The sequence below is a fragment of the Monocercomonoides exilis genome (assembly GCF_001643675.1).
Source record: "Monocercomonoides exilis strain PA203 chromosome Unknown scaffold13-1861174, whole genome shotgun sequence".
NCBI classification, from domain to species: domain Eukaryota; phylum Preaxostyla; order Oxymonadida; family Polymastigidae; genus Monocercomonoides; species Monocercomonoides exilis.
The window spans coordinates 1,679,044-1,694,075 of record NW_027150558.1 but is presented as its reverse complement, the minus strand read 5'-3'; the positions used below and the strand labels follow the sequence as shown (position 1 = coordinate 1,694,075).

General features: G+C 33.8%; 4 protein-coding genes across 4 annotated transcripts; 1 reads left to right on the top strand and 3 right to left on the bottom strand.

The window, feature by feature from the left end:
- Positions 1 to 615: 615 nt before the first annotated feature.
- Positions 616 to 1,161, bottom strand: MONOS_15156 (uncharacterized protein; the record flags this gene model as incomplete). Its single annotated transcript, XM_067868016.1, has 1 exon — positions 616 to 1,161. One exon carries the CDS (start codon positions 1,159 to 1,161, stop codon positions 616 to 618), a length of 546 nt encoding a protein of 181 aa, XP_067730975.1.
- A 66-nt stretch (positions 1,162 to 1,227) lies between these two features.
- On the bottom strand, positions 1,228 to 1,911 carry MONOS_15157 (uncharacterized protein; the record flags this gene model as incomplete). Its single annotated transcript, XM_067868017.1, has 1 exon — positions 1,228 to 1,911. One exon carries the CDS (start codon positions 1,909 to 1,911, stop codon positions 1,228 to 1,230), a length of 684 nt encoding a protein of 227 aa, XP_067730974.1.
- Positions 1,912 to 7,643: 5,732 nt separating this feature from the next.
- On the top strand, positions 7,644 to 7,886 carry MONOS_15158 (uncharacterized protein; the record flags this gene model as incomplete). The annotated part of the gene is made up of 1 exon (XM_067868018.1): positions 7,644 to 7,886. One exon carries the CDS (start codon positions 7,644 to 7,646, stop codon positions 7,884 to 7,886), a length of 243 nt encoding a protein of 80 aa, XP_067730973.1.
- Positions 7,887 to 8,421: 535 nt separating this feature from the next.
- MONOS_15159 (uncharacterized protein) lies at positions 8,422 to 8,883 on the bottom strand (the record flags this gene model as incomplete). The annotated part of the gene is made up of 1 exon (XM_067868019.1): positions 8,422 to 8,883. The coding sequence occupies one exon, from the start codon at positions 8,881 to 8,883 to the stop codon at positions 8,422 to 8,424; it is 462 nt and encodes a 153-aa protein (XP_067730972.1).
- Positions 8,884 to 15,032: the final 6,149 nt, after the last annotated feature.

Genomic DNA, 15,032 nt, shown 5'->3' with positions numbered 1-15,032 from the left:
AATTTTCAAAATAATTTCGTTGGAGAGATTGGGGCAAATAACTGAAACAGGAGATTGAAAACGATTGGGACAGAACAAGGCGCATTTCTTGGGGAGAGAAGGGCAAGGCGCTGATTTTATGGACCGAAGAGAGGGGTAGAATGGCATTTGATTGCTTGGCTTGATAAGCGAAAATACGAGAAAAATTGTTGGTTTGGCTTCATTCAAGTAGCTTGGGTGGATAGAAGGCTAAATGGATTTGAGTCATTTAACCTTTGTCTTCAGCCTTATGTCATTGAGATTGTTATGTTGAAGATATCATTCAACATAAAATATCCGACGGTTGAACTCTCCATAATCATTATCTTCTTCATTTTCTTCGTTTTCTTCGAATCTTCTTCTTCTTCTTCTTTGTTTCCGTCTTCAACACCGAGAAATACGAAATTATTTTTTCCTTAGTTTTTGTTCATCATTTTCTTCATCTTCTTCGCCATGTTCAGTCTTGTCTTCTTCATCCACTTCTATCTCATTTTTTCCATCATCATCTTCATCTTCCGATTCTTCTTCACCCAACGCCTTCACCAACACCACCACATTTTTCTCCTTCTCATTCACTCTTCTCCTTCTCCTTCTTTATCAGCGAGCTGACTGAGCGGAATGTTCGTCTGAATGAGGGTGCCAGTTCTGGGAGTATTTGCAGGGCTGGTTCACAGCCAGTCGATTTGGGGCTGAATGTGGAGCATGTTTCATTTGGTGACAGCAGCCGTTCATAGCAGCTTTTTGGGAAGAGAGGAGGAGAGAGGGATGGGATGGTGAGGATGTTGGAGGTGGAACAGATGTGGGAGGGATAAGGCAAGAGACCGATTGCATTCGCATCATCGCTTTCCTTTTTGTCAGGTGTTCAACCATCTTCGTCATCATCTTCTTCTTTTTTTGCTTCTGTCTGCAGCTTGTGGGCAATGAGGCATTTTTGAGGAATGGAGATGAAAGAGGTGGGCAAAGCAGGGCATTTGTGGAGCCAGAGATGGAAATGGCAGTTTGTGTTGCTTGGAGCAGAGAGCGAGATGAATGAGAGAGAAGAGAAGGAAGAGAAGGAAGAGAAGAGGAAGAAGCAGATGAGGAAGCAGAGGGGAAAGAAGTGATGTTCATTTCTGTCTTCTCTTTTCCGATGAGGACAGCCATCCGCTGTGCAGCATCTGCCTTCCTCGTTCAGCATTGAGCACTCAGCAAACCGGGTGAAGCTGCACATCATCTCTTCTCTTCTCTTCTCCTCTTCCACACAGACGCCACAGTCACATCCATCGGGTGGTGTCTGAAGAGAATAAGCAGCTCTACTTTGCAAGGCGATGGCAGCAGCAGCAGCGGCAGATTGTGCATGGGGTAGCTGTAGAGCTGTTTCCGCAGGAGTGGCTGGCCAAGCATCTCCGACTGGATGTTTGCCTCCTCCGCGGAGTTATCTCTTGTCAGGATGGTCTCGCGCAGCTGGTCATTGCCCTCGATCTTGCCGGGAGATGGAACATCGGGCTGTGTGCTGGCAGCACAGCCACTTTGTTTGATGTGTCTTGAAAGGGCGAGAGGACTTTCAGGAGAAGACTGCTGCGATGGGAGAAGCCGTTCACCAGAGAGGCGATGGAGCGGAGAAGCGATGGGAAGGGGAATGGTGAGGACAGGCTGTGTGGAGGATGAGAAGGAAAGAGGAGGGGAAGGAATTTCTGGAAGAGGGCGAGAAAGATGAATAAAAGGAGAGGGGTGTTGTTTTCGGAGAATATTGTGAGGTGGATGGAGGAGGAGAATAGCAAAGACAAGAAACTGAGAGCAGCCGTCATTCAGGAATTGTGAGGGGAAAGGGAGGGCGATGGTAAAGAAAAGGCAGAGGAATGAGCAGTGGATGGCCGGGCGTGGTGATTTGGATGGAAGCACCAAGCACAACATTTGGGAATGAGGTTTTGTGAAGAGTTTTTAAAGTGAGCTGAGGAAATTGGATGTTTTGGGGGATGTTCAAGATCTTATGAAATATGATTAAGTTGCCGAAAGAATTCATTGTCATATCATTTATTCGCCTTCTTCAATATGAACTTCCTCGTCTTCCTCATCTTCCTCATCTTCTTCATCTTCCTCGTCATCCTCATCGTCATTGTTTTCGTTTGTACTGTCTCAGCAAACGAAATTACATGAAGATTTTTTCTTATTCGTCATTATTATATTCATCTTCATCAAATCATTTAAATGGATTTTTGTTATTTGAGTTATTCCAATAGAATCTGTACTAAGAAATGGAAATAAGAAATTTTTTGAAACAGAAGCGTAAAAAATTCATTGATGTTGAGATAAGCTGATAAGATGAAGAAAATTGTCTTTATAAAAAGAAAGAAACTATTTTTCGAGGAGAAGAAGAGAAAGAAGAACTGTGAGAAAAAAATATAGAATAAAACAGTTTTTAATTATTTGTGATATCGTGTTTCTTGGTATTTTATAGAGTAATAAAATTTGAATTCATAAATAAGTGCAATATGCTCGTTTGTCCCATATTTGAAATATTGGAATAACCATAATTCACAAAATATTCTTTGTCAATAACTTTTCAGATTTTTTCTGAAAAAATGGAGCGAAGGAAATTCAGCAACTTATCATATTCTCGGAAGAGTGAAAAATGCTCTTTCATATGGAACGAATTGAACGAAAAATCTGGAAATGATACAGTCAGTATGCTCCAATTCATGTTTACGCACACAAACATTGGGAAAAAACTAAGTTCAAAGATTCAAGAAATATTCAATGGTGTGTTATTCGTTTTATCTTTTTTTATTTGTGAGAATTATGTATTCTTTTTTCCTTTTTGAATTAATAGAAAAAGCTATTTACACGATTCTTTGCTTGGCTTCTGCTTTCAACAGCGAAACCAATGTTCATTCAAAAGTCACTTTGCTGAAATGTGTCTGCCAAGAGTACAGTCTTTCCCAATTGCAGGATTTTGGTGTTGAATGCACAAAAGGCAGTTACTATCATGCCAAGCAAAATAGTTCAAGCACTTCATTTGATATCACTCCACCAAGAAAGCCTCCTCAACCTCCATCAAAGTCCAGTTTGTTTTTTTATTTTTTGAATTTTATTTTGATTTTTGTCTTATGATTTATAATTTTCTGGTTCTTTTATTTTAAGAATTATGTCCTGAGGATGAACAAGCTTTTTCTGACTTCATCAACGAAAATACCACAGAATCGTGTGAAAATATTTATATATCAAAATGTGTTCGTAAAGGTTTAATTCTATTTCTGTTTTGTTCATATATATTGATATTATATTATTTTTAAATTATATTTGTCTTTTTTTTCTCAAATAAAATAATAGATTCAACAACAATTATTGATGATAATTTCTCCATCTTAAATGGTGAAGAAGGGATGGATATAGATGTTGACCCACTTGAGAATTATTTTCTGGATGACTGTATCCCAAATAATTCTTCGACCGATTTTCAAAATGACAATGGCATGGATATTACAACCGAAACTCATGAAGTTTCTTCTAATAACTCTGCGATGGATACAGGCGAACCAGAGTTAATCTCCACATTGGGATTTTCCAATCAAAACCAGGAAGATGAAAGCGTTATGATTTTCACTAATCAACGAGCCAATCCAACGGAGTCCATCGATGGATCTCACTCCGTTGCCATCGAAGACGATTCAGAAGAAAATGCAGAAGGTTCACAAAAAGATTCATATATTTATGAAAGAGAATTGAATCAATCTTCTTCTTTAAAACAAACAATGAATAAAAAGAACTGCGATAATGCTCTCCCTCATTTTTTTCCTTTACCCAATAAAGGAAACACTTGTTTCTTGGCTGCTTCGATTCAACTATTTCGCTCAATTTTTTTCCATTCCGATAAATGCAAAATGAGGAAAGGTCGTTTATCAATTATTCAAAATAGTTTATCTTTCTTAGTGAATCCTCAGCACATAAAACCAAAGAATAAACAATCTAATCATGCATCCAAATGGACTTCTAATTTCGTTGAAAAATGGGAAAATTTTCATCACCTTCGAACTGGTATTCAACACGAGTTCTATGAAAAATTTCTGAGTCTTTATGACAATATATCATCAATTTATCCTTCATTTCGAAGTCAAATGGAACAGAAAATTTGTTTTCCTCGGGTTTGCATCAAATGTTTTCATCGGAATGAAGGTGTTGTTGAAACAACTCCTATACTGAGTCTGAACGGAAATGATTTATTGAAGTCTTTCAACGAATCGTTTGAAATAAGAAAGGATAATATTTATAACAGAGATGCATTCTGCGAGTGCTGTTCAAAAAACACTCATCAATTGACAACTTTATCAATCAGTCAATTTCCTCATATTTTATCAATTTCATTTGAAACACTATCTTATTCAAATACTTGTCCCACGAATGTTAACCCAGTTTTATCATTTCAAAATATCAATGGAAAAACAGTTGCATTCTCAAATTATGACTAAAATGCTATTAATAACAATTTGATTGCAGTGTTATTGCATAAAAGAGAAAAAGAAAAATGACATTTTTATTCCATCTGCCATTCAGGAAACAACGAAAAGTCATCGACATTTCAAAACAACAGTTGGTGCTTGTGCAATGATGAAATGGTTTCTATCATCAACAAGAATGTGGAAGATAAAATCAAAAGTCATATGAAAAGAGACACTCAGCCGGTGATGTGAATATACGTTAAAGTGAAAATAAAAGAAAATACTCACATTACTGAAATTCTATCTCCACCATTGATTCCATCTTTTCAAAAGAAGAATCCACATCAAGTTTTGAACATATGCAATGAACCTTATCATATAGGGACTTCATCGGTTACATGTCAACATGTTGATAATGCAGCAAAAGAACCATTATCAAACACAAATATCAATGAAAACCATGGAGAAATAATATCATTAGGACATGCTTCTTGTCACTCTTCTTCTTTTTCTCACTTCACTGATTCTGAATCAAATCAAAATCAATGTGCCAAGAATTGCTCTTCAATGCAAAAAGAAAATGAAAATTGCCAGATAACAAATAATTCGTCTTATTCAGCATCTCGTAATTCGTCTTCACTTCATTTTCCAATTCACAATCAATTATGTTGCGAAGAAAACTTGAACAACATTCACATCATTTCTTCTCCAAGCACTTCATTCAATCAATTTGACTTTCCATCCTCATCAAATTCTTTTATCAACACATCAAATTCATTTCATTCAAATAACAGAGATATCAATTTGAACTTGTCATCACTTCATCCACATCAACCATATGTTTTTTCCTCGAATAAAATTAAAGGAAAAAATGTGGAAGATATTCAGAAAGACAAATCGATATCTCATATCATTTATGAAGTTTCGAGCTCTCCCCAACCTGGAACAACATGTGCAAACAATCAACAAATTATAACAGAAAACACTTCATCCTTCTCATCCAACCTTTTAGATCAGAATACTCAAACGATAATCAACTCATCAAAGAATTCATCTTCGTATTCGATAAACGAACAAAATGACAATTCACACTCTTTTCCGCCACAATCAACTGTTTCAACAAATACTTCCTCAACAATGATGAATTCAATATCAATGTCTTCTGACGACATCCTTCACAGATTCAAATCCCTAAACAACAACACTTCAAAACATCAAAAAACAACAAAAAAAAATCCAATTCGAATCATTAACACTTCTTAATTACAGTTGTATCAAAAAATGAAAGAAACAACAAACATAAAAATGTCTCGAAGCACATTTTACAAAAGAACTTCCCACTTGAAGCGAGCGACTCGGAGGACGGACTTGTGCAATCTTTGCGAAAAATACAATCACATGAAAAAGAGAGAAGAATTCTTGAGAACGAAATCCGAACAGCTTTCAGAAAAAGACAAAGAAACGTTGAAGGGAATAGAGGTTCACAGAAAACTTGCAACGAACCGGAAACGTTATTATCGTCTTATGAAGGAAAATCTATCAATAGATGATGCGCTAGTGCTTTTCGATTTCAAAGAAAATTGGTCCCTTCCTCTCATGAGAAACCAGATCAGCAAGGACTACTACGACAAGTTTGAGGTGACTCATCTCTGCATTATTGTCTATACAGTGGACAAAAACAAAAACAAGATGAAACATATTTTCAACTTCTTTTCAAGCATTCTCTCACATGATTATCGTTTCGTTATTGAATGCTTGAACCAGGTGCTTTATAAACCCATGCTATCACAAAAGAAAAACTTGCATTTAATTTGTGACACAGGACCACACTTTAGGAATTCACAAGTTATGCATTTTCTTCTGTCTGATAATTCAGCAGTGGTTCATGGAAAGTCTTCGACATTATCATTTTTCTGTGAAAAACACGGAAAATGTGAATGTGACGGAGAATTTGGATGCCTCACAAACACAATGAACATTCATCTGGATAGTGAAACTGTTATCCAAAACATCGATGATCTCATCAAGTTTTTTGAAGAACACACTCATGAAAGTGTCATTCAGGAAAAATCAATGTCAAATAATTCTCACAAAATCATTCGTCATTTTCTTAAGTTTGTAATTTCTTGCGGTTTATGTTATTTCTTATTAATAATGAATCTTTATCTCAAAACTCTTATTACATATTCTTTATAGATATATACCAACTAATAAGATCTTGTGGAAAAAATTGGAAATCAGTTCGATAAAGACATTTCTGTTCTACGAGAAAAGAGGGAATCAAATATATCGATCAGTTGCTTAACCAGATAACTGTGAAGGATCCTTTATGGTCAATTACAGGGAGAAAAGAGTGAGAGACGAGAGAGTTAAAAAAATATTTCGAAAGAGTTCAATCAATTCAACAGAAGAGAGTGTGGGAAATTACACCGAGAAATTATTGAAAGATAGAAGATTATTTGATATTAATCATTTCTTTGATAAACCTTGAGTTTCTGTTTTGACGTTTCTATTCCTTAAGTAATTCAAAATATTAAAAAGTTTTTTTGTGGTCTGTTGCTCAAGCTTTGTGCTTTTGTTATGAACAAATTCTACGAAGTACCTCACATTTTTTCCATTTGAATGGAAAAAATTGGGGCTAGGCTGATTCCGTCCTGAAACTGTGCTGTGACCGGTCCAGCACAGTTTCTTGCAGGATCTGGGTCCAGAATCAGCCTCCCAGGACAGACCCTTCACATTCTTCTTTCCTATTTTGAATTACTTATATGATTAATATATTGTGTGTTTTTCTATTCAAATATGTCGACATATTTGTTTTTAAATAAATGAAATTTTCATATTATTTTGTTAAAAATATTGAAAAAGTTTCATTGACTTTTTGAGTTTTGATAAAATTAAAATTGTAAATATTTAATGCTCATAGAATTAGGAGACACTTTGATTTGTTGCTCAGTTTGCGAAATCTCAAAAATTTATGTTTTTCAACATGAAAAGGCAGGGGGATAAATGTGAAATGCGTTTCAACAATTATTCTTGCAACTTATATTTGAATTGTCGAAAATCTTATTCAAAAACAAAACAGCATATCCGAGAAGAGACGTATATGTGAAATGCAACTCGATAGAAGCACAGATCGCACATGGGCAGTTTTTGTTGGACTGCAGAGCCCCATTCGTGAATGAAGTCGCGATAGTGGGATACACCTCGGGCATGCATCTGGATGAGGAAGATCTGCTGAAGAGAATTGTGAAGGACCAGGAGGAGACGGTGTTTGTGTCTTCGGCCAGTGACTATTACGAGGACAGCAAGCAGTGTAGAGGGCTGGATGTGCCATGCAGCACGCTGAGCGAAGGGCTGCTACACATCATTCCTTCATTGTTCTCCCAGCTGCTGATCTTTAACCGCACTGCTATCTTGAGTAGATGCAATGCACTGAATGAAACCATCCGCTAGCTCGAATCTCCTTCGCTGGCACAGGCGTTCCTCAACTCAACAATCCCACATGGCAACAGCATTATGGCTACCTCAGATAAAGTCCGGATCGAGAACTTGTCGTTCTCTGTTGTCTCTTCCTTTTCGTTTTCAGGAGGAGCATTCATCAGCGAGACAAATGGGCAGCTTAACCTTTCATCAGTCCTTTTTGCAGCTGAAATGTCTTCAAACAGCGTCCATCAAGTTGCCCTCAACTCGTCGTTGCTCAGAGTTGCAAGTGGGCTTCTGTTCATCGATAATTGAACAGTATCGGAAATTTCATTTGAACAACCAGTGTTCCTGCTGATTCGCAGCAATAACATGTCTCTGGCAAGTATGAATCTAAAGCAGATTGAGCTGTTATCCATTCTATTTGAAGTTGGGGAATGTGAAAGTGTGGTGATTGATGATGCAATTGAAGATGGAGTGAAGTCTCGCAACGGCAGTGTCATTTCCATTTGCGAGATATGCCGGGGGTTGTTTCATTTGGCAGTTCTTCCATCAAAAACTTCAGTCTTTACTCTTTTGGTGCATGCCCCCTTTCAGCATATTCGCCTTCTGCCAGGATAAACCTGTCAAACTGCTCGTGCAAGAATTGTGTGTCGTTGTCGAAAAAAGGGGGCATTTTGGATGCCAGCAGGGCGCTTGGCATTTCGATACACATGTGCGAGTTTGAGGGGAGGAAAGAAATTTCCATCAGTGAAGATAGTGCCTGTAAATGGAATGGATCGCTCATCAATTTGTCACATGCAGCAGCAATGATGAAGGATGTGACAATATCGAATTCGTCATCAGGCTGATTAGCGTTGGTGGCGGGCAACATGACAATGGAGAAAGGCGAGTTTTGTGACAACAGCCACTCAAAGCCGAAATACACATCACTCCTCTGGAACATCTTTTGCTGCAATTCGGATTCGTTGGAAATTGACAGCTTAAAAGGCGGGGATGGTTTGAAAAGCAACACTTCGTTGTGGATCATGAGCGAAGACTGCAGATTGAAGTGTGCTGCACAGGAGCGACCCTCTCCGTTTTTCATTCCTCATCTGGAATCAGCAAGTCTGGATGAACCTGGAGGCAAGGCCAATATTATAATCACATCATTGCTTTTCTTACCATGTGATCAATCTTTCAAGTTGATGTGATCAACCAAAAATAAAGAGTGATTGGAGCGGTGTCCATTTTACGATAACAGCTTTTTTTCTGAAATAGAAATTGTTGGAGCTGTATCATTTTCATGTATTGCATTTCTATTTCTATTTTCATTCCCACCAAATAATCAACTAAATAATTGAATGAATTGTCACCGATTGTCATGATTTGACAGAACTTTTCAAACTTTCCAGCTCACATTACAAATAATAATCTTATCACTCATTATTTCTCGCATTTGTTTAAAGTTTCGACATTCTTCAAAAAAGAAATTGGATGTTCCATATTAGTCATTCTTTTTTTTGGAATAACAATCTGTTCAAAAAAAGAAATGAATAAATATTTTTGAAGTATTCATTATCAAATAGATCGGAAGAAAATCTTTCATCTTGTTAACTTCATTCAAATTAGATGTTATTTGCTCTGTGAAAGTGACTGTATATCACAAAAATTCAATTATCAAAACAAAAGAAGTAATCACAAATTTGTGTCATTTTCAGTTCATTTAATTTTTATTTTCAATATATATTATTTCTAATATTACAAACAAAAAAACAAGATTGAATTTAATACCTTCAACACATTTTAAAACACAATAACTTTATCAAAGCATACACAGAATTAAATTTTGGTGTTAATGATCTTGTTGATTTATTGAACAATGAAATCACAATTTCAGAGATTCTTTAATATGGAATTATTGTCAATATTATAATCCAACAGTTTTTCAGATTCGAAAATTAAGTTTTGAAACAAATTTTTGAACTATTTTATCACACCGAAAAAAAAGTATGTTTTCGAAAAGAATCACCCACATTTTAACAAAATTCAAAATCCTTTGTCCTTTCATCTTTATCTCTTTTTTATCGAAATGTTATCTGACATCTCATTCAAAAAAACATAGAATTATTTCAAAAAAATTAACCAATGCGAAATTTGAAACATTATTTGTTTCAACAATAACTGAATTAAAAGTTTATCAATCTTTTTCTCACAAAAGAGATTATTATCTCACTTTTTTGTTTTGTTAAAACACTGGTCAACAAAATTTTTTATTAATTTAAAATACAAGGAAACAATTGGATAAGAAAGTTCATGAGAAAAGAATAATTTTTTATCTATTTGGAAGAGCATTATATTGATGCGTTCTGAGCGAACATAAAACGAATTTGAAGATTCAAGTGCAGGAAAAATCCAGAAGCTTTAAATGTGCTGTTCTTGTTTTGAGTGTGTGTGTTTCAAACTATTAATATTATCTAAGCAAACATTTACTATTTGTTTTTCTTTAATTCTTTGAATCGACAAATGAAATTTATTCTAAAGGATAGTCAATTATGGATATCAGCTTGCTCAATATCAGCAGACGAAGATTGTGAATAATTTCAAGAGTATCTCCTTCAGTTATTTTATCTATTTTCAAGTTTCTGTAATTCACGTGAACAAAATAAAATCTCAATGCTGATTATTTGCTGAATTCTTATGAAACAAAAATCCAACCATGAACTCATCGTTTGTTTTATCATCATTAAGTATTTGCGATAGTTTTGTTTTCCAATAATATATTATCCCATTATTCACGTCAATTTTTCAGTTTTTCTTTATTTAATCAAGATGGAATTAATTGTTTTTCTTCGTGGTTGCTGCTTCTGCAATGAAGGATATGTCAATAATTATCCACGTTTGAAGAATTTTTTTCTTTTTCTTTCTCTTTGTTTTGCAAAGTGCTTGATTTTTATCAATGAAGAAAAACGAACGGAATTCTGTTCTGCTCAATTGCGTGAAGGTTTTTGTTCAACGCAGCCCAGTACCACCTTTAGAAGTTGATGAATTTCATAAATAATCGTATACGTTCCTGTATTCATCCTAATGAAAATATTCTTGGTATGAAATACCGAGAATAAGCAAATTTTATGATCCAGGAGATTTACAACCAGCTTTTGCAATGAAGAAGAATTTGGGAAGCAAGAACACGAAGTTTGGTTCATTTCATCAATCTTTTTATTCCAAATATTTCTTTAATGATTTGTTTATGAAAAACATTCAATTTTGCTTTGCGGAAACATCCAATATGAATCAGATTGGAAAGTCCATAAATCTGTTGATCAACTATGTTGCGAAGAGGAGATAATCATTTTGGACCGTGAAGTTTATATTAAACAAAGTCATTGACAATCAATCATCCTCCATTTCATCCAGCTGCAGTTGAATGAATGCAAATGTACAAAAAGTGATTGAGAAATTTTCGTTTGTGCAGTTAACTTTTAGTGCACCTCCATAATCATTTCCACCCTTTGAATCGTTCCATTCGCACCATTCAAAGCGATGACTGTTCATATAAAATGCAGAAAGTCTTCCTGGTTTCTTTCTGTCGGCTTCTGTTCCAATATGTTTTTCAGAAGCATTTTCAGAAGAGCGTGCTTTGTGGAGGAAAGAAGTGTGAAACGTTGAGAGGGAAGTGGATGGGCTGTTGAGGTTGAAAAGTCTTAATCCATTCACATTCTTCGAGAAAAATTGAAAAGCAAAAGATTGTTGAAATAAACAAATTCACTGGAAAACGAATTTCTTTCATGATTCTTTCAGATAAAAAGTTTCGTTGGGTGTATAAGACTCGAACTTTTTTCTTTTAACTTTAATTAATAATCGAACAAGTTTGAAATTGTTTTAAATATGTTAAAGAGAAGAATTAAATCAAATTTTTAGTATTATTTAACTGAAAAAACAAAAGAGCAGAAAAATTTGATTGTGTTCTTTATTTGAAGTGTTTGAAATTTGAAAGAAAAAGCTTTTTGAACACAGCAGCTTGTGTTGCTTTATTCATGTTCGAAGAAAGAAGGTGAATATTCAACCGAGGAGTCTTCACTATTCACAGTTGTGGAACTATCATAAAAACTGCTTGATTCAGAAAATGAATCATCATAACTGTACATATTTATTCTCTTCCGCGTTTTCACAGATCTCGTTGTTAGAATTTGTTTTTTTATTTGAACATTGTCTGAATCACTTTCTGACTTTTTGAAAAGCTTTGTTCTCAATCCTTTAATGTAACTATCAATAGAATCAGCTTTCTTTTTTCTCTTCACACGAAAAATACATTCATCTTCATCTTCTTCTTGTGATGAATCTTTTTCTTTTTCTTTTTTTGAAATGTTATTTCTTTTGTTAATTTTCTCCAAATCTTTTACTCGTTTTTGAATCTTATCTCTCTTTTTTAGTAACATTTCAACAACATATGCTGGATAATCATTTATCCATTCATTCCAAAATTTCATTTCTTCTTCCTTTTCTTCTTCCTTTTCTTCTTCCTTTTCATCTGCTTTTTCATCATTATTATTATCTTTCTTTTTTTCATCTTGTTTCTTGATCTCTTCATTTTCATCTTTTTTATCTTTTATTGACTGAAATGGATTTTCGTTTTTAGACATTAATTCAATATGTTGAGCCATTCGAAACTGATCTACCATAACTTTTTGCTTTCCATCTTCATTTTTCAATGTGATTCCTGCTCTGCGAAATGCTGATCTGTTTGTGAATGGAATTGTACATGATTGATAGCTTTTTACAATACCAGCAAGGACATGTGCCTGCTGCCTTGATGGGAATAAAGATCGCAACTTTTTTAAATTATTTTTCAGATTTGAGAATGTGACCAAATCCAACGGTGAAAATAAATGTGAAGAATGTGGTGGAATAAAAATAATACATATGGGTTATTCTTTTTGAAAAGTCGCAAATGTTTAATTTTCAAATAAATCAAAACTTTTATATTTTACTCGAATTTTTGTTAACATTCACCAAAATCACTGATGTGGAATCTATTACTTGATAATGCTATTTCATGAATTCTTGGGAAGATTCGTAAGCGGGAACAGAAATTTTGGCAAAATATGAATATTTTGATTTATTTGAAAATTAAACATTTGCGACTTTTCAAAAAGAATAACCCATATCTTGTTTAATTCCATAACACGAAGAGCTTCGTCGCTTGAATGTGCTTTAAAGCCGTCTGCAATAAGAACCGTTTTTTTTTTGTTTGGTTCATCCTTCAGCCTGTTAATATGCGGAATAAAACAAATATAAAGCCATTCCAAAAAGATTTGTGAAGAACAATAACCCTTGGATGAGTTTTTGATAACAACATCCACTCCATCAATTAAATCTCCAAATATTAAAGATTGAACAGTGGAAGTTTTTATTATAAGCATAGGAACAACTGAAGGACCAATAAGAGGAATACACACAATCAATGTGACAAGTTTCCCATCTCTCACAACTGTGTATGTAACATTCTTATCATCGACTTCTTTTAGGCAAATGACTTTCATTTTTTTTTGCATCTACATATTCTTATATCCCAGTTTCATTCATGCAGAAAACAAATTATGGTTCCACATTATTTAGAACTTTTTGCAATTCTATCACATATTTTTTTCCTTGTGATTGTTTGACATCTTTTCTCTTCAATTCAATCGGTCTTGCTGTTCTTTTCTTCAATTTGTCGCAATGAGAAAACAAAAAATGTCGAACAAAGAAGTAAGAAATATTTAAATTATAAGTCAAATTAATGTAAGTCTGTAAAGATGATATTGTAAAGGATTTCCTTGATGATATGGATGGTTATTTTTGAAATCATATTTTTGCATTCAAAAATTTCGGTTTGAAAAATTCACTTTGACATTAATCAATGAATACTGAAAAGTGCACATGTGTATTCAAGACATATTCATCTTTATTTCAGATTACTCATTTGTTTGTGAAACAATTGTGTTTCAATTTGCATTTGATCATAAAAGGTTTTCCCAATTACAAGCAACCTTTGAAAAAACAGCACCCCGAAAAAAGTCATGATTTCAAAAATAATCACCCATATTTATCAATACAAAGGTTTATCTGTTCCTCTTCCTTTTCTTTTGACATAGCACAAGGTCTTCCTCTTTCTTTCAATTCTTTATCAGCCATCTTAATTAATTCATCTATTCTTGATTTTTTGAAATAAACAAACAATTGTAATCCTCTGGACGTTGAGAATTTCGGATAATATCGATAAAGCAACATTTGTAAATATTTCAGCATGATTGGAACATTTTCCGGGTTTAGGGATTCCAATTCAGTAAATATTCTAATTGCCATATCATGATCGAGATTTTCAGTTAATTTCTCCAAAATTTTTGATTTTTGAAGCAATAAACTTCCACTTTCGCTTGAATCTTCATCCATAGTGCTTTGAGTGTGCTGCTTCAGGTCCAATGTGAAAAAATAAACCCATATTTTAAAAATTTGGAAAATAAAAAAATTTTTTTGAAATTAACAAAAAATGAAATTATTTCGTTTCATCAACACAAAATTTTATTATTATTTCAATTGATAGAAAATTTATCTTTCCATTATAAAATTTATTGTTCAGTATTTTTTGTACAAACTGTATGATTCCGAAGTCCAAAAAATATACAGAAAAAACAACAAATTTTCGAATAAAAATATAGGGTGGTCCATATTTCTTTGCAAAAATAATTAAAAACATAAAATTCAAAATAAAAATATTAAAAAATGTTCGATAAAACTGAATTTTGTTAATTAATCGGTATGAAAGCTGATTAATAACACGATAAGCTTCAATTTGTTAAAGTTTGGAGCTTCCAGATATTTGGGCAATTTGTTCCTGGAAAACAAAAATTTTTTTAAAAAATTCATCAGATACGGTTTTTCAATGGTTTAATAGTTGGAAAATGTGATTGAAATTTGTAACGACTAATAAAGGTTATTATTTTTATGAAAAATGTTTTTTAATAAAAATTTTTATACCATATTTAATAATTTTAACAAAATATTTTGGACCACCCTATAATTCAATTTCAAATCATAGAAAAATAAGCAACAACCATTGTTCAAAAATATTTGTCGTTAAATGTTTTGAGAAAAGAAAAAAATCAAAACATCGCCTTTTGATCAAAAACATAAATTGAACCTCGATAAATTTTAATA